The 20,941-nt window shown below is 32.9% G+C and overlaps 1 protein-coding gene across 3 annotated transcripts in view; it reads left to right on the forward strand.

The window, feature by feature from the left end:
- Positions 1 to 20,941, forward strand: part of LOC118192022 (cell adhesion molecule Dscam1-like) — a 1,213,535-nt gene that overhangs the window by 1,038,995 nt on the left and 153,599 nt on the right. For 2 of the 3 annotated variants that reach the window (XM_085823265.1, XM_085823266.1), the window contains exons 23-24: positions 7,762 to 7,852; positions 17,563 to 17,647. In XM_085823265.1, coding sequence (XP_085679391.1) covers positions 7,762 to 7,852; positions 17,563 to 17,647 — 176 coding nt within the window. Of the gene's footprint in view, positions 1 to 7,761; positions 7,853 to 17,562; positions 17,649 to 20,941 lie in introns of those variants that run through there. The other variant, XM_085823267.1, reaches the window with a different exon arrangement.

Here is a 20,941-nt window from a genome sequence, read left to right on the forward strand (position 1 = left end):
AGACTCGCACGTTGCCAAATACAAATGTTTTATTCCCTACAATGCTGCCACTATTCGCTTTGAAATCGTTGAGTGAAAGATTCGTTAAAGTTTTAAAGAATGTGAAATAAACAATAAAACAAATTCAAAATTCCGAATTCAGGCTTGTACTCGTATGTGCCCATGTTAGGGTGGGGGACTATGTTAATCAAAACTTGATGAATCTTGGTACCGTTGATTGAAGAATCTAAGTACTGTTGACTGTGCACACATTCATGCATATTCTTTATTTTGTATTCTCTGTAAATAAAATACAGGGAGATAATATTTGCTGGCAATAATTTAAATAGGGATACATCGTATTTAATTAACTCAGTGCAAAATGCCGTTTCGGGATTAGTAGGCCTTCTGGCCTTATGCCTGTTTGGGCTAATAATTTAACCATAAATTATATGCTTTTTCAAGCATAACATTGGAACTGACAATGAAGACTGACACTGACATTGTCAAAGAGGGTAACACTGACAATCCTCTTTGACTCTTTATTAACCTTAAGCTGCTTAAAATTATAATAGCTGATTTTTAATATATGCTGTTAACATTTTTAATGCATATTTTGATATTTTAAAAATTTTTTAAATCTTTAAATGTCTAGTCAAGGGGGATTTGGAAAATGTAATTGGGTAAATTCAACAAACGTAAATTCCTTTTATGCCTTTGAATATCCAAAATACATCTAAGAGCTTGTAGAGTCATTACGAATTTTGAAATACGAAACGCGAAAAATGAGCAATGTCCTCGAAGGGACTCGAACCTACATCTCTAAAATACGCGTCGAGTATGCTACCGCTACACCACGAAGACCTACAGAAAGGAGGGAGAAAATACCTTATGCATTCTTTCTTTTCAAGGGCAAATGGAGAATAGAGGACCCAATCGCCAAATCCTGGTGGTGAATAATGATCATCCACCACCTTTTAGCTCGGGCGCCACTGTAGATTCATTAGGATTTTTGAAGCACGAGAAGAAAACATTGTGCAGAGCTCTAACGGGCACTTTAACCTGTATCTCTCAAATACACGCCGAGTGTGCTACCGTTACACCACGAAAGCATGCAGAAAGGAGGGTGAAAATACCTTATATACTCCCCCTTTTAAAGGGCGTCTAGGGATTATGGGACCCATTCGCCAAATCCTGACGGTAAAGAATCATCATCCACCACTTAAGTTCGGGCACCACTGTAAAGTCATTAGGTTGCTTTTGATGTTAGAGACGTGAAAAAAAAAGCAGTGCTCTCGTTGGGGCCCGAAACTAGACCTCTCGAATACTCGCCGAGTGTGCTACCGTTACACCACGAAGGCACACAGAAAGAAGGGTAAAAATACATTATAAGCTTAGAGTATGTATTTTGCCCTTTATTATTTTCTTGTCTAATATGTCCTAAGCAATATATTCTAAATAGTTTCGTCTTCATAAACACCTTAATTAATTTTCTCAGCCAATGATGATATGTTCTTTCGCTCCTGAACACAGGTTTTACAGTCAGGTTTTCCTGTATTCAGGAATACAGGTTTTATGTGTCTAGAAATTCGGTTACTGTGAGTAAAGACAGTTTTATACAGACATATTGAAATAATGAATTAGTAAATTTTATTTATTTTAATTGCAGTTCTCTAAAGATAGTTAATACTACAAATAGAAGTACTTGGCAATGTTTACGTTAGAAAAAATACGCCAAATTTTATTGAATTATCCCAGACAATTCAATATCTTTCTCTTTAAGAAATTAAGCCGCATAAAGATAAGCTATTAAGTATTTTATTGTTAGCATTATTCTAAGATATTCTCTTTACTGTTTTACTTTTGGTGAAATAAAAGTGCATTAAAGTTAATCTGATTAAAATTCTGCGCTCTTTTATAAGCTTAGTTACTTTGAGACCAATTCAAACATTGTCACATGCAATGTTTATGAAAGAACTAAAGAATCATTTTATAAGATAAGCATCTTTTAAAATATATCCCCTTTTTTACAAAAAAAATAAATCTACATAACTAGGGTTTTATCACAAAGATATGTCATATAGGAAGCAAAAATTATAAATAAATTTTATTAAATTTCTCTTTGCGATTAGCTTTCACAGGAATCATTCCCTTTTTTTCGATATTTTTATTTCGCAGCTCAAATAATTATAACTGCGAAAAAAATAGCAAATTTATTACAAGTTAAAAGGTTCTAGGTATTAAATACCACAAAGCAAAATAAATGCGTTCTATTAAATATGAAACAAAGTAATGTAAGTTTAAGTAATCATTAAGTAAAATAAAACTGATATGATATTCATTGTATCTATTATATGATCTTTATTTTAAAAGCTATGGGTTTCGTAGTGTTTTTTTAAAGAAGTAAAGCTCCATTTCGAAATGCAATCGAATAAATATTCGCCATTCTCTTTATTCAATTGTAATAGAAATGAGTATCACACAAGGTAATGACATTTATTCTTTTTATGTATGTACATAATATTTATTGCACTTTTATTTCGAAATAGTCAGAAATCTAAAAATGTAGTCGGAATCTAAAAATATACCTTTCATAAAGCAAAATCGCTTTCGACATCTTACTTACAACATACAGGAAAAAATAATTACATTTCTATAAAGGAATTCACATTTTACAGTATATGATCACAATAAAAATGAAATATGTTTTATCCTGTATTTATGAATCTGTAAAATTTTTGACATAGGCATTTTTGATGTCTCTTCTATTAATAACTAATCCTCTACTAAATACATTGGTTCATTATTAACGGCAAATCGCTTTTCAGATTGTTGCCACCAAATATTATATCGCTGTATTATTTGTAAAGAAATTATATAATGAAACATTTTCTAACATATTTGTATGTTCTTCACATTTTTAAAAGCGAATGTACCTAGAGTCAACAAATTTTGAATAACGTAGTTCTTCACCTGACCATGTGCAAACCTCAAGTCTGAATTTTAATTTTTTTTCTTATTTACTTCCTATCTGTAAAACGTTTATGAATTTTTCATTAACAAACACAACGATCTGAAAGAGAACATTAGCAATACTATTTGAAATAAATCTATTTCCAGCGAGTGAGACTGTTGCCATTTGGAAAAATGTAAGATATTTATTTTTCAGTTTTAATTTTCAAACTCCGCTCAATGAAAGTAAACGCCATGCTGCGTCCGAAAATAAAAAGCTTTTATCTTCCACACGCCAACGTGTTGCCATTTAGTAAAGCCTAAGATATTCTCAAATTTAATCCGAAATGTAGTTATAAACTAAGCGATTTAAAAGCAATAAACATGATTCTTAAGAATCCTTTTTTTTAAATTTTTTAATATGATCTATTTAAATACACATGTATAAGGTATTTCTCCTGCCTTCTTAACATGCCTTCGTGGTGTAGTGGTCAGCACGCTCGGCGCGTATTCGAGAAGCCAGTGGTTCGAGTCCTAGTGAGGACATTGCTCATTTTTCACGTCTCTCAGCATAAGAAAGCTAATGTCTCTACAATGGCGCCCGAGCTAAAAAAGGTGGTGGATGATAATCCTCCACCACCAGGATTTGGCGATTAGGTCTCCTAAGCTCCGGTCGCACTTTAAAAGGGAGAGTATGTAAGGTGTTTCTCCCGCTTTTCTTAGCATGCCTTCGTAGTGTAGTGGTCAGCATGCTCGGCGCGTATTCGAGTGGCCGTGGTTCGAGTCCTGACACATGTATTAAAATCATGAGATGTCTAATTAGAAATATTCTGAATTTTTGTGAAATTGCACTAGCTGAAGTCATTAAAATCATTATATACCTTTTTTATTATAGGTATTTTAGCTAGCGGCTGGGCTAGTTTTAAACGAAATAACATAGCGAATATAAAATCAGGTATAATAACCTCTAACACTCTATCGGGAATGAAAAAGATATGCTGTTTCAAACATGTTATGCCAATGTGATGTTGAACTGAATTTTATGTGACGAAGTGCGAAGAACGTAATATTTAATAACTAAAGTTCACAAGTAAAAGTTAATAATGAAAAGCGAAAAGTATTTTTTTTTCCTTGCTAGCCATCCATCGCATCTAGTGCGAAGAAAGCGATGTTTAATAATAAAGCTAAAAAGACAAAAAAGAGGCTTAGCAGTAATGCTCGCAAAAGCAGCCTGCGTAGACCTCAACAAATCCTTTTGGGTAACCGTTAAAATCTAAAAACTACAACATTTTTTTTTTTTTGGTTGTGCAGATAAGTACGCTTTTATAATATGGGACATAAGTGAAAAAATCTGTTCATTGTCAACCGTTTCTTGCTTTATATTATATCAAGTTTTACCTTATTATAGGTGCTGTTATTTTGGGTGTTACTTTTATGACTAAAATGTATTTTCTTTCAAGAAATTGAATTAAAAACCAGAACTCAAATGATCACGAATAAACTTTACAATTCGTTGGTGGCAATTCAAAAAATGAGATAAAGACTACGCAGTAATTTTATCTTACATATAAAATCTTTTGTGATAATATGAGCATAGCCCTCTGACTTCATCGAATGAAGTCGAAAGACTTTTGTTGGAATATTTTATCAGACAAAAATGGAATAATTTAATATTTCATGCCATTTAATTTATTTGTGCAACAAAATCACATAAATACTAATTAGCTATGATAGTGCATGAGAGTTTCAAGTTCAAGACTTACGATATTATTAACTAATACTTTTAACTAAATTCCGTGTTGCGGTTCATAAAGAAAGCGGGCTCACCGGCGGCGGAGCGGTAAAGTCGCTGAACACTAGTAATTCGGTCCAAGTTTTGAATCCCGCGAATAGGCTGTCTGTATGAGCGTTTTCATGGTTTTTCCCCATGTGTAACGTGTATACGAGCCAGTTTCCCTTATAAAGACCTTCACGAAGACATATCTTCCCTTGGGCATATGGCCCTTGAGGCTTTGTCATAATCACATGAACCATAACGATATTGTAACGTCGTGTATTCTTTGCTATCATTAAAATATACGTGACGTAGAAAGACTTTTTAGTGAATTGTCACTAAGTCCTTTAAAGTACTACAAAGTCAAGAGAAAGTGTGTATAGAACCCTTCATTAGGTCAAGTCGAGTTTAACAGTCAGCACAAACTCTTGCTTACAAAAGCCAAAACTTTTGGCTTTAAATCAAAAGGTAATGGCTAACTAAAAATTAATTAAACGGCTTCACACTTTAACTATTGCGCAAACTGGCTCTGGCTGAAGTCGGTGTGAAGAAGCCTATTACTATTTACGTGTTCTGCCCTAAGACACTACACGGAAGGAAGCATGCCTTCGTGGAGGACTTTCTAGGGAAACTGGCTCGTATTAGCATGTTACACCTGGTGGAAAACACGAAAACGCCCATGCAGCCTGCCTGCCCGCGGGATTCGAAACTCGGACCGAACTCGGATTCGAAACTCGGAATTTTAACTCGACCGCTGGTGGGCTGTAAAGAAGCCTAACGGCAAGATTAACTCACCACAGCAGACGTCTAATAGCTAGAAAATTAAATTTAGCAACATGGCCCTCAAGCAGACAGAACACGCTCTGATTTCACCCTTTAAATTTTTCCTTTAAATACTTCTTTTTTCTTATCCAATTTGAATACTGTGAGTGCTGGAAATTTACATTCTTTCAGGGAAATGAAATGAGGTTTGATAGGAAAGGTACTTAAAACATCTGTTTAGAAAATTAAATGATACTCTACAAGATAATACCGAATTAAATTCGCAGGGTGGTGTGATATCAACGGGCAGAATTTAGGAGAGGTAATTTAACTTAAAACATCTGTTTAGAAAGTTATTAGGTATTTGCTAAATTTAATCATTGCTAAATTTAATCTCCCACCTTCTTGGCGTGCCATCGTCTGTAGTGGTTGTGTACGCTAGGCCGGTATTCCAGAGGTCCGTGGTTCGATTCCCGGCGAAGGTTGCTAATTTTTCAATTCTTCTACTTTCGAAAAAAATCCTAATGTATCTACAGTGGAGACCGAACTAAAAAAAGGGTTATGGATGATGACTCTCCACACCCAGGATTTTTCAATTCTCCTACTTTCGAAAAAAATCCTAATGTCTCTACAACGTTAAATGATACTTAACAAGATAATACCGAATTAAATTCGCAGGGTCGTGTGGTATCAACGGACACAATTTAGGAAAGGGGATTTAACTTAAAATATCTGTTTAGAAAATTAAATGACACAAGAACACCCAATTAAATGCGCAAGGTGTAGTATCAAAGAATGCAGTTAAAATATTTGAAATTATGTCCTGAGTAATTTTAATTCTCGTAAGTTATTTGCTTTATGTTACATTATTTCGCTATAAATGTGATACTGTGTCCAAACAAAAGAAGGTATCCGTTTCTACTTCAGTTGACATGATAAATACAAAACTATACATACTACACATCTACAGAAACAGAAACACAAAAACTTTAAAACTAATCAAAATTATTCTTTCTTTTTAAATCTCTTAAACCATAGTCGTATTAAAATAATTTAAAATTTCTTTTTAAATCCAAGGCGCACGGTAAATTTACCTAAGAATTATTTCTCGACTAGATCTATTAAAATAAAATAGTAATATGATCACCGTCTCTAACCTGATTGTGGCAGTGTCCAGAAAATCAATATATGGAATTTAGGAAACTCTAGAATGCCATAGTCATAGCAATATATCACGAATTTTAAAGCTACCACAATGATTGATGCTTCTTCAATGACATACTCTTACACAACTTCGCCTTAACTTGTCATGTACAGGAATCAGACGATTGATGTTGCAGCTGTACTCTCGAAGTAGAAACTGAAGTGGCAGTGATGAAAGTATATTGAAAGAAAAGTATTGAATACAATATTGCAAAAGCTTTTTAGATCGTAATTTACATCCAATGATTTTTCTGATTATGTATCCGTTTCTTTCTGATTAACGCCGTCCGGGTTAGCATATTGTTTTCAAACTAAAACCTTTCTGTTTGTCCTAGTAATTTTTAACGTAAATTATATTTAAGTTATTAAAGTTTCGGCATGATGAGTTCTCAATAAAGTATTTATAAATATCTGATTCCTTTGATTTTCTAAGTGAAATTCATGAAGCTTCTTTAATTCAGAAAGAAAAATACGTTAGTTTATTAATATATTAATAAATTAGTCTTTCTCTCTTTAAATCGAAGCAAGACAGAAGAAAATTTTCAAACATAAACCCTTGAAGCTTTCTCCATTTTTGTTGGAAAGACATAATATTTCACAAAACATGCGCATGGACATGAGATGTGATGTTAAAAACGCTCAGTTGACAAATATCTTCCTTAATGCTGAAATTTTTAAACGAAATAGCAAGGACTCACAGAAGAGTAGTAAACTAGCTCCAATTCGTTTAGAATTGTCTTGTTTAATGTAAACAAAACTTAAAATTTATAGACTAAACCAAATTATGTTATTGGTATGGTATTTTTAAAAGCATAACATAATAATGATGTGCAATGCTCCGTGACAGGGTGAGGATACTGCAAAAGTGCATATCTAATCCATTCATTAGTAAAGCCTGCTGACGATGATCTACAAATATTTACGTTTAAGCATTAATGACAATTTAGTTACTGAAACTATAACATGTTCAAATTTTTACAATATTTAAACAGCTTAATTATGTTAATATAATGTATTATGTGAAATAAATGTGAGGAGTGCTGTTATCATATCCATAATCTTATATATAATCACTTCCTTCTTCAAAACAGCATCATCACAACGTGCCTCTACAGCAGTACTCCCGACTTTGGGCTAACTCCAGAGGATTTTGTGAAAAGCCCTCTCCCATGGGATCCAGAGGTGAGACTATCCATTAATCATTACCCCGAGTGACTATCTTGCGCTCAGCCTAATGATCCAAAGACTATTTTTTCCTCTGTGTCTGTATTTTACTCGCTGTTATCGGGTATCAGCTAAATGCTGATTTGGTAGTAACTATCATGAATTTTGATCATCATTCTTCCTAAAACCTCAGGCTTCTCTTTAATGCAAATGAATGCCTTATTGAAGTTCGTTTAACTTAATAGTGCTCAGCATAACTTGAGCACAACATAACTCGTGCGATTATAACAGCTAATTTATTACGAATTATAATAAATTTGAAGGTAAGAATATAATTAGTTCTTTGAGACAATATGTGATTTTAAAGATATTTTATGAATATCTACACATCGAAATACAGTTAAATATTAATGTGTGCGTACGGTTTAGTAATAGATTGAATGCACACAGGTCTGAAGATAGACTAAGAAAATTATTTGATCTAAATAAACAGTTCAAAGTTCTGGAATTTTCAGAAAAAACACTCGTACAGGAGTTCATAGTATCACAGAGTACAGTCAGTATTTACACTTCAAACTACTAATAGCGTTAAACACCATGCAGTGCAAAGCTCATCCAAAGAGCGAAGTTAATCCAGAGATATCTCGAACTCATGCTAACAGCAACCGAGAGCTAAGAACACGAGAGCTAACAACACAACAGCTAACAATTGAGAGACAACAACGAACAGCTAACAATTGGTCGCTGAAATATTTTCTAACACTTTCTGATTCTCGAAATTATTGGAAGGCATATGAAGCTGGGTACAGATACATTTATATGTGAAATGAATTATAGTTATTCAATTACAATACTTGATACGTTGATACAGGCACTGGACCCAAATACTGCCAAATATCATCAAGTTTGGCGACTTTGGGTGATTTCTCGCCAAATTAGCGACATAGCCATATACTCAATATCAAGACACTTGCCCCTCTATTCCTATTTTTCCACCAGAGTATCCTCCTTCTAGATTTTCATGTTGCATTATACAGAAAAAATATAACAATTTTAGATACAATTTCATTAAAATTATCCTTATATGTAAAACTTCGTAACAATGACATGTGGTTTAAACACACTTCTACTTATTTGACCCAACTTCACGGATATCATATTTTGCTTAATATCACTTCACAGGTATTCAATAGACTCTCGATCCGGGAATTTTCCTTTTTGTAGACTAGTACGTATGCTTCATAAATCGAATTTCGTATTATAATAATTTGGTTAGAGAAACATCATAATTTTGAATTAAACAGCATTTTTGGTGTGTATGGATGATAAAACAGATTATAAATGACTAACAAATAGTTTCTGCTCAACGCGTATCATCTGAAGACTAAAGTACAGTAAAAGACCATATGTCTCACGTGATAAATTTTCTCAAGCCTCCGCGGAATTCTCGTAAATGAATTAAAATATTTAACAACTTATTATTAAAATTTTATAATTATCAGTTAGAAATATTTCTTATCTGAAATATAACTAAAACCCCAAACTAATTATAATGGAAATATTATTTTCAAAATACACTTTAATATATTTTTAGTTAAATTAGTTATTATAATAATTAATTATTAAAGCCACATTCAATAATTTTTTTTAATGTTTTAACAATTCTTAACATAAAATTTGTGCAAAATTATATTAATTCAAGCATAAGTTTCCTTTTCAAAACGTAATGCATGGTAGTTGTGTGTTATTCTCAAATATGGTTTCGAAACTATTCCTTTGTAGCGTAGAAAATGATATCATATATAAATTTTAAATGAAAGTAGCGATATTTATATTTTCACATCCTCCCTCAATGTACGTTTCTGGTAATAAAACTTTCAAGGAAAGGATAAATATAAATAAATTGAAATAATTATCCTGTCTCTGAAACAGCAGCTTTTTTCATTTTACCGAATGCCAGATTCACTTGCTGAAAAAGCTTCCTTCAAGGTGCATTTTAAAAAATTATTCAATCAAAAAATTCATTTTAATTATAACCCGTTTAATTATAACAGAAAAGCTACCTCATACCCATTCCAGCTAAACACAGAATATATTAAATACGCATCAGATATATTCGAAATTAATTTATTCATCAACTTCATTTTTTGACAAAATTGCTTCAAATGCTTTTTGTTTTATAAATATATGTATTTTTATGTAACAAAAAGAATCTGAATATTCTCGCTATGAGAGGGGTCATTTTGGATGGGGTCATAAAAAGTGTCCTTTATAGTGTAACAATAATTTATTAACAGGTTTAAGTTACACACGGACATTGCATTTAACTTTAAGAATATTACAGAGCAAGAGTCTGACAAAAACCTATCAAGATCACAGTTAGCTTTTATTGAAGTATTTCTCTGACTGCTCACCAGAGGGCTCCCTCGATGCTACAGTTAGTCTAACAGTTTATATTAGCAGCAGAGTTTATATTAAAGAATTGGTTACATCGTTGTTTTAGTAGATTCAACGAGCTATTAATGTCTCTTTTTGATATTTAAAATGTCTCTTTTTGGTTAGCAGCTAACATTTTTCAAATACAGACCCTTTATAAAATATCTTTCTATATTTTGAATATTGTTACGAATTCGTATGTATGTAATTAAGTTTAAGGAAATTATATGTAAATTGTAGTATTTGTTGCATAAAGTAACACGAAAGGCCTCAAGATTGCGAACACTCGCCGGAAACAAAAAAAAAAAAAAAAAAAAAAGTTAAAAGAATAAATCCTTTTGGCGAGATAGCGCCAAGCTGGTAGTGATTTTGGTGACTAAATTTGACTCCAAATTTAGCGAAAATTCCACAAAAGTCGCCAAATTTGGCGACATTTTGGTCCGATCTTTAAGTGACTGTAACTGTTTCCGGCCTTATGTAACTGTAACTATGTATGCCTTAGAGGAATTTCGAGAAACTGAAGTTACCAGAAATTTCTCGGCGCCGGAGAGAAACTGTATAACACTGCACAGAACATCAATTTAGCTCAGTTCAGAGTTGTATTCAGCGCAACAGCAACTGTGCAGTGATCATCAGCATTTTCACTGTAGTCTCAACAGTCCCCACCATAAACTTTCTTTCCATGTTCTGGTTCTTCTTTCAGTATCTCTCACTTTGCGTAGTTCAATTGAAAAAGAACACAGTACCAAGCCGTAGTTTCTATGTCCCCTAATTCTAATGACAGGATTCATCAGGCTAAACAGCACCTAACCCAGTGGGTCAGTTGTTCTGTCGATGGAGAAACGAAAAAGAGACTACTGAGAGATCACTGTTACGCATTTGGGTTTTTCCTTTATTTTGTTTTTTTGTGTTTGACATTCTAATTACTATGTATGTGACTTATCTCACTTGTCCCCCCCCCGGGGATCGACGTAGAGAACTTTGCCAAGCTGCTGGCTAGGATCTATACGTAGGCAGTCTCGGTCACAGAGTTATATAAATTACGAACCTAGTGGGTGTGGGGCGTCCTAGAGCAGTTAGCTCTAGTAGCCCGGGAGTAGCTTACGGGTTTGCTGGGTAAGGTTCCTCTACGACTGGCAGCCCGAGCGACTGGTAGGTAGAAAATACACGACCAGCTTCCCCGTGTGGCGGCTGATGTCAGTTCTCTCCAAGAAGCGGAGAAGTGAATTGAACCCCAGGCACTTTTCTGAGAGTCCATTGGCCATGTAGTGCCAGCACCTGTCTAGGCGAAGCGTGTAATCCACAAAACTAGTTATTTCACATATCTGACAGTAACATCAGCACAAGCCCACGAAATTCATCGTGGCATGTAGTGTAAGGTTGTGCCTGTCGTTGACAAGAGCCTTCAGCACCATACAGGTGAAAGTACGACTGTGCTCGGTTAGCTTAGCCGAGCTCGAGGAGCGAACCCCGGACCTGTGATGCTACTGCGCGACGCGCTAGACTGAGCGCCACCTGGCCAAGGTAACTACGGATTGTGCTCTTCATATGGAAAAAAGCTGCACAAGTATAGTTGGCAAAAGTTCCAGAATTCTTAAAGTGTTAGTTTCGGTGAAATAAATTTTATTGATCTATCATTGATTCAGTGTGCATTCAATACATTACAAACCCTTACGATCGTAACAATGTTCTCATAGAATAAACGTCATTTTTAAAATTATTTCTCATCATTAAAATCTTATATGTAAGAAATATTTTTATCTAAAGTAAATGCATAAAAATATGCTAAGTTGATATCTAAGATAAAATATATTTAAATCCAGATATGAAAGAATAAATTCAGTTTCCCTTCTTATCATGCGAAATTATTTTATTAATAAATAAAGTTTTATGTCTGTTTAATGATATTCTTTTTTTTTTATTCCATTATCTACTGAGTAAAAAGAAATACAAATTGGAACTTTTAAAAATAAATGTTTCCTTGTTTAGCGACGATGATCATAGTTTTGTGAATTATTTTTCCAATCATTAATTCAGCTTAAAATAAAATAAAAAGAATATATATTGCATCCCATAGCAACGTTCTACACAAGTAACATTTCAACTTTTTTTCTAATTCTTAAGAGAAATCATTTAAAACACTTTTTCTCTAAAATTAAAAATAAGAAAACAAAAGTATATATTGATTTTACTCGGAATATTCTCTCATTTGTCATCATGTATCTACTTTAATGCTGAAATAAATAAAGCTTCGATTATTAGAGAGAAACGTTTAGAGATTACATTAGATGGCTGTAATTGTTATAAATGATTTCCAGCCTCTTAAATGATAAGTAATAATTCGTTACTTATTTCGTCGCATTAAGCAAATAAATTGCATTTTATCATTTTGTCTTTTTCGTATGCAATTATTTGAATGAAAATTCATTTCTCCAAACAAAAAATGTACTTGAACAAAATTGTATTTTGAATAATCTTTGAACGAAAGTATGCATATAAAATTAAATAACTCTTAGTGACGATGATGTCGACTTTTTTTTTTTTTAATTTTGCGGGAAGTACATTAGACGATTTATCAATAAATATACTTTTACAAAATGTGATGATATTAAAGTTCCAATCTGAATTTCGGTTAATTTACCATTACAATTCCTTCTTAGTGATTGTTTACAAATAAGGGCAATGAGATATATAGTATATTCCTGTCTTATAACGCGCACTTTCAGCACAAAAAAATAAGATTGCAATTTACGAGTGAGTTTTATACGCCGGGTATAAAAATGATAGATTTAAAAAAAAGGAATAAACATAAAAAAGTGGATTTCTGTGTGTACCAAACTGCTGTTTATTTAGCAGAAATTACATAACTTATGAATTTAAAAATTTCCATTACTGGATAGCATGAAGCGTTCATCATCTTGATCTTCCGTTATATCTTCAGGCACATCATCGGATTCTGTTTCATCTTCACCAGCAATGTTACTCTGATCCGTAAATAAATAATCATCATCTTCCATTCCATCTTTCGCCAACACCAAACATCCTTGTTGCAGCACGATTCAATTTCTTTCGCAAAATGTATGGTTCTGCATTTGAAACCAGCACTGTGTCTTTTCGCGGGAGCCATAGTTACGTATAAAAGGATCACTAGATCAACTGCATTTCAACTAACCTTTTGAGGCCGGGGCTTTGGTAGCAGAAAAAGCCTTGAAAGGACGGGGAATCTTGAACCGAATGCTTCCCCCCTTTAAGAAATCACCTCCTCTTTGCAACAAAGATTCTTGTATGTAGTTTAATGGATTCTCAGAGGGGTGCATCTAAAAGGAAGGGAAATGTAGGGATTAGTGACCAGACTTCAAGATGCTTTTCGTCACTGAGGGAAAATTTCACATTTCCACTCCGGATTGAGACTACTGGGAAATGTGCAAACCTCCGTTGAAGAAAATGCAATTCTTTATATTATAGGACGTTACTTTCGTTTTTATAAAATTTTGGTTTGAATTTTAAACTACACTGCAAAACTATGTGTCTTTACCAAGTGCTTACAGTAATTATTTCTCTCGTATCTTTATATTAATGTTATGTCAAAAAATATTTCAACTATTTTATTATTTCCTTCTACAATTTAAAATTTAACTAGTCTTCATCTCAGTCTTTTTTTTTATTGTTAAATCTCCTTATAATTTTAAATTTGTTTTGGTATATATTATCAAATTTAGCTATATCTTTGAACTTTCTTCCGTACAGGGAATAATTAAAAAAATAAACACTTAAAGCTATAGAAATGATTAAAAATTAAAGCTCCTTATAATTTTAAATTTGTTTTGGTATGCATTATCAAATATAGCTATATCTTTGAACTTTCTTCCATACAGGGAATAATTAAAAAAATAAACACTTAAGCTATAGAAATGATTAAAAATTAAAGTTCAGTGGAACTGTTAAAATTATGCTCTATAGGCGTAATGAAAATTTAATTTTACATAATTATTCAAAATCTGCTTGATAACATATTATTTAAGGAGGAAACTTTCAGCAAGTTAGAATATAACTGGTTTAATTAAAATAATTTTATTTTATTGTAGACTGTTAGTACTGCAATGTCCATCTACATAAGTGCTACTAACTAAAATTCAGTTCTTTTCTAAAATTAATGCATAATAAAACAAACGCTTAAAAACTGCTTTTTAGAATATTTTAGTTTTAAAAATTTGAAAAAAGAAAAAAGATCATTTAATCATGTACCGTTTTATAGTGTTTATTGAAAATAACAGAATGAATTTAAGTCATAGAAATGTCAAATTATTTAGTATGCAATCCCATAATTCAAAACGCAAATTCCATTTGTCTAAAACTAAATTCCCAGCCTCACTAGGGAAACGTGTTCACTCGTGTATTAAAATTTAGGTAATTTTTTTTGTGCAAAAAGTTTTTCAAATTGAAGAGAAAATTGTTTGTTATGCATAGTGTCTGCAAAAACTGTGGAACAAATGTTACACGATAGTTATTGTCTTCGATATATTATGTTATTCTATATTATGCTACATAATTTACCACATTAAGAGAAATTTGCAGATAATATCAGGTGCCCGGCCAGCAAAATTCTTTCCTTTTTAAAATGGTCGTCCATTGTGAATTTTTCTATTTCCTCTATTGTTCAAACAGAGGACTCTATGGCCAATTTAATGGTCATCCCGTCTTCAAAAGGCTAAAGCAAATGTGACTTACTAAATCCCTCAATTTTCACTTCAAAATCACGGCTTCAGATGACTACAGAAAGATAAAAACATCAAACTCCTGATTCCACGAATTCATTAAGGTTGGAAGTGCATTCTTACCCCAAATTATATCCCCCTTTTCTCGAAGCACTACAATGGCATTCTTTTGGATACGTGCATTGAATACAATCCACCCTCTTTGGAGGAATATTTACTCCCTCAAGCTTTTAACAGACACATATATTGTTCCCCTTATTGCTTATCAGTGCGATATACCATTGTTCGAAAAGCTAAGACAAATCTTCAAATAAGTTACCTCAAAAGATATGAGGGTTGCTCAGATAGCTTTTAGGCTTATTCATGAAGAATTGAGTGCGCGTTATACGGAGATTATAATAAAAAAAATTTAAATGTAGCTTCTTGAAATTACAGAGGCTCTTTATATACCGGTGGGCGTTAACGCCGGAAACTCGGTAGTCCTATTACTCTTTCCATGCAATTAAGCGTTATGGGCCCTTTAAGCGTTTTGGACGTAAAATTCCATAGAGAAAGATGATTTTCCAATTCACTACACATGAAAAATTTGCCCAATGCTAAGACATCCGATTTTGGGTTGGATGTGAATTGGAAGGAATAGTCAAGTTGCAAACTAAAGCTTTCGAGAGGGCGAGCCGTTCCTTCGAGATAGTGGAGGACGTGGGATATATGCCTGTTTTACCTATGTTATACACCAGGCGTCCCCGTCCTCCGTCACCTGTCACCTGTTCCCTCAAGACGAAGGAGAGTCATAAAGAATGCTCCCACAGGACTGGGGGTTTGAGTCGCTAGGCCTAACTTTAAGAGGGGAAATCATTAAAAAAGAAATTTAAGTCATACGTCATAGTTTTTGGTACCATTTTAGGTTATTACTTAAGCTATTATAAACGCTAAAATTAGCATTAAATAGTTCTCTTTTTTTTTGCTTTAAAAATAATTTTCGTATGAGCTGTTCAAATTATTATGAAGATTTAATTGACAAAACGCATTAATAAACTTCAAAATTAACTAAAACAAATTACAAAAAAGTCTATTTACAAAAAGCAGTAACAAAATACCTCATGTAAATTGAAAGGCAGACACTCAAAAGAGCTCAATCACTCACAAATGCTCGTATCAGAATCATTAGAAATATCACTTTAGGAAATGAATCATCAGTCTCATACAAGTCATTAATTGGCTCATTTACTATGTGAGTGTCTCTTTCCTCTAATAAATAACACTTCCTCGCCATAATAAACTGGAGTCAAGGCTTTCCAAAATAAAAAGGGAAGAACGTGAAATATACCCTAAAGCAACGCAAAGCGTAACAGAACTTCACTCAGTAACCCTAAAAGACATTATGAAGTAACGAAAAAAATAATAAAAAAGGATTCGTAGGCATATTTGAAACACGAATGTTTTCATCATATGGTGAGTTAAAAGGGTAAGTTTGATTACGCTTTCTCTCCCCACAATAGCTGACACCAAGGTTACGCAGAATGTGATCAAACTGAAGGTCCTAAAACTATACTCACTTTAAACGTAATTGACACAGGACGCCATCTAGTGATCTTTAAAACGTTCCAAGATACTAGCACAAATATGTTACAGCCGGGGGTGAACAAGAAAACGCTATGGCACGCCAGCGTGCCGGTGGGGGAAATGAGTGCGTTCCTTGTTGGAACGTATGCGTGACAGTCAGAGAGAAATGGTTAAAGAGCCGCTTTTAAATTATAATTGAGAAAATACTATTTATTCATTTTATTTTGTGAAACTTTTAAATTTCAGGAAAAAACCTGTACCGCTGAGAGGGCTAGTCATATCACAGTTTGCATCGGTTTGATAGTTATTAGAATATAACAAAAATGTCCAAGTTAAGATAAAATAAATCAACACTCCGAATTTCTTTTGTACAAATCGTCTTCAGGAAAGAACTTCGAATAGAATACGAATTACATAAAAATGCCTTAGTTTATACTTTATTCAAAATATACGCAAACAAAATAAAAGCGTCATGATAAATAAATTTTTAGCCATAAAAAGTGCGCTGCAGACATTTTGTTTTCTTTTTTAATGCAGCAAAAAATATTTTAGTAATTAGTGTAGTTTAAATTACATTATCGATTTAAAAAAGAAAAAAATTCCGAAAAGCAAACCACACTGTATCCTTTCTTTAGGATCATATTATTCTGCTAAAGGGCGCTTTTTTATGCGCCTTTAATACAACATAGCAGAAAATTAGTGCACTAATTTATCGATCAGATTTCAAAACATTTTTAGATAGTTTAATTTATATGTGAAAAAAATATGGAAGACCTTCAAAAGAAGTTTGCTAATTATAAGTAACAAAAATACTTAAAACATATTTTTCTTTTACATGGTACGTAAACAGTTAAATAGTTTTTCTGCTGGACTTGTAAGACAAGCTGATTTTTCATTAGAAGTAATAAAAATATTTAAAACATATTATCCTTTTTTATGTTTTGTAAATAGTGTTTTACTAGACTGGTAAGAAAAATTGAATGCAATTTTTCATAATTTAATTTACTTTATTAGCTCCAGGAGAGATAGAAGATTTTGATGTAGCAATAGCAATGGCGGAAAAGTATGCTGCTGCTGCTTTTAGGCTTTCACAAACAAGGTAAGAATTTATATTACTTCACTATTAACTATATATCTATAGAGTTATCTTACTTTAACGTGCTAAAACTAATCTAATGTTTTTCGTTGGTAGGAATCAGTATTTTGTTTTATTTTAAAGGATATTTTAATTAAGCGATGAAATAATTAATTTATAAGAATATAGTAATAATATTGTAGAAAGTTTGAAATTTTCAGAAAAGAGTGTAAAGTTCATTCTTCAAGAGTGAGTACTTTAAATATTAAAATATTACTGTATCATTAGTTGACCGTAAGAATGGAATTAAACTATGAAATGAGATCAGTGACACTACTATTCTTTACATTAAAAAATATTAATGCAATATGTACTTTACGGCTTGATCTGATGCATATTTCTTTCTTTTTGAAACCAAAACTCAAGTGACGTGAACATTTTCAACATCATAGGAGATTTGATCATATTTAGAGTCATCCACGTGTTTTAAAACCCCAGTTTTCTTAAAGTTCTTAACAATTATCTTTAGTGAATTTTAAGTCCATGCCCCTGCAATTTAACCACATATCTCGATTGAGGACTACTGTATTTTAACTTTAAATGTCAATCAAGTCTTATCTTCAGCGTTTTATGTTGCTTAAATTTTAAAATTTCGTCTGTTGAGCCGTTTACTAACTGAAACCTTAAATAATTTATGTTGAATCTTTGTCAGAACGGCTGCTGCTTCTAATTGCCTTTCAAAACATTTACTAATCGCGAATGGGAACAAGGAGCTTACTCAAACTATGCTCCTGAGTGTGTAGGAAAGCAACAACACTAAGAAGGGTTAAATTTACCCTTTATTTTTCACAGCATACAGCCGCTCCCGCACTTCGAGATAAACGAACCATCATTTTTGGTCTAAAACTTTGAAAATAAGAAATAAAGTAAGTTAAGTAAATAAGAAGTAAACTTAGATGCTTTACAGAGACGCAAAGATTACAATAACGCAAAGATTGGCCTGTTGACACACGTATGTAGTGAGCGAAATGCAAAACTACAGTACATCTTCCATTATCAGCGGGAACTAAGTTCTGGCCTTAAAGGCAGACATGAACTGACTGAAAAGCACGCGCGTGGTAGAGCAGCATGAAGTCTCTCTCTTCTTTTGGCTAAAAGCCACATCTTAAACACCTATACAGTTTGCAACCTCATGAGCATAAATAATTCTCCTCGCGCTTATTCTGGCCGGAAATGGAAAATAAGAAAAGATAGCAAAGTTTTAAATCCAAATAAACGTTGGTAAAACTTAACGTCCTTGCATCTTAACCTGTGAGTAACAGTCATATTTAACAATACTGCTTTGATAACATTTTCCATTCTATATTTAAAATTTTCCATATAATATATATAATCCTGCTCGAGGATGTTATTTCTTCCCTAAATATGGCATGAAAATAAAGGTGCGAAAAATATACCGTAGAAATACTGTAATCTCAGGCTGTAATAAGGAAAAAAAAAAAAAAACTGAACGGGAAAAAAGGTACTTTATTATTATTCGCACCCCCCCCCTAAAAGTCAGCACCTCATTGGAGATTGCAAATTGAGGAAAGCAAAAAAACGTGTTTTGAATAATTTTACGGCTCACTAATTTTGACTGATCATAAACAATTCCAGGGATATTTAATTTTTACAAAAATGCATTTTTGTCGGCCATATATGTGCCTATATTGGAGCACATAGGTAATTTAACAGCATATAAAATAAAAGAGAAGACAAATATTATCTGGTTCAGATTTGTTTGCTAGCTATTACAGTATGGCAATCAGAACTGTTTATATTCCATTTAAATATTAAATCATGTAGTTAATGTAATAAAAAATTGAGTCTAGAGCTTTTAAGTCATAAATAATTATGAATTTTCATTATGTTATAAATAGATGAGTAAATTATTAATTCCATAAGAATGTTTATTAATATTTTACAAAAGTGTAAAAATAAATCCTTACGCAGTGTTTCTATTGTAATTCTGAAAAGATTTTCAATTTTTAGTTTCGCAAAATATTTCAGAGTTACTAAGTACTCAATTTTATACTGCATTCATAAATCCCTCCATGGTATTTTTCAGCTGCTCTTTTTACTAGAGTGATGATAACTATGATATAACCTTTTAACTATGTTTTTGATATTGTATCCATACAGTAATTATTGTTGCGTTCTACAGGTTCGTGGATTTTTAGTGATTGATGGCAACATTTGATGAAAAATCAAAATACAATTTATTCAACAGTATTACTCAGGACAGTACCAAAAGCACGTTTACAGTCTTTGGAAAGACTAGGTTAAACGCTCTGAAACAATCAGCAAGAGAGCCTTCAGGCTGTCAGACTATAACGGTGAAGACAGCTTCACGGCAAAGCACTAAATTACAGCTCCCGTCTCGGTCGATTGTTTTTGACGATACACTGCTACACCGCGTAAAGACAGGTTATTTATAGCTTCTGACCTGCCTTCAAGAACATTCTCGGGAAACGGTAAGAATTCGCTCTAGAATGTTCTCGCTCCGTCTGTGGCATATAGCCAATTTAATAGCAAATGGGCAATTTCGCGCCAAATTAGGCAACACTGCCTTTCCTTGCCACTGTCTGGTAAACCTAAACCCGCTTTGCGGGTAAGCTATCTTACCGCAACTGGGTATTTCGTAGCAATATTTTAAGGATTATATCAATATCTCTGCTTATCAAAACAGAAGAGAAACAAGCCAAAATTAAACATAAAAATTAGCAAAACAACAAGTAAGAGGGCAGTCTTGCAGATTAAAATTAGCAAGGAATACTGCAGTCTTGCAGATTTTTTTTTATCCTGGCGAAGAGGGACCTGTAACTGTTTGCCCTCAAAATCGATTGAGTTGGTGCTTTTCCAACCCATCATGAGGTTGTTGCTTTTTTTTTTATGTATCGCTTATTAGGCCTTAAGATATTTTTATAATGGGCTATGCATAATATTTTTATGGTTTTATGAAGTCATTTTCTCATACGTTTCGCTGTTACATGCATAAGGGTTATGCATAAATGGATGTATTACACTTAAGCATAATGTATATTATGCACACTACGATTATGAATTATTGAGAAATAATAAATGAATTTCACTGTATATCAGTGGGAAAATAATTAATACGGAGAAAAGTTGTTCGTTAAAAATATGCAGTTTTTGCAACTTTCTCTCTTTGGAACTTCTCATTCAAAATTTAACAACTTTTTGTAACAAGCTGTTCCTTTCTGTTGCGATGCGTGACAGACGCATTTTCGTTTCGGAATTTATCCCAAATGACCGTCA

Source organism: Stegodyphus dumicola, chromosome 9, assembly GCF_044657685.1.
Source record: "Stegodyphus dumicola isolate Sdum_Otavi_A_Nest chromosome 9, ASM4465768v1".
NCBI lineage: Eukaryota > Metazoa > Arthropoda > Arachnida > Araneae > Eresidae > Stegodyphus > Stegodyphus dumicola.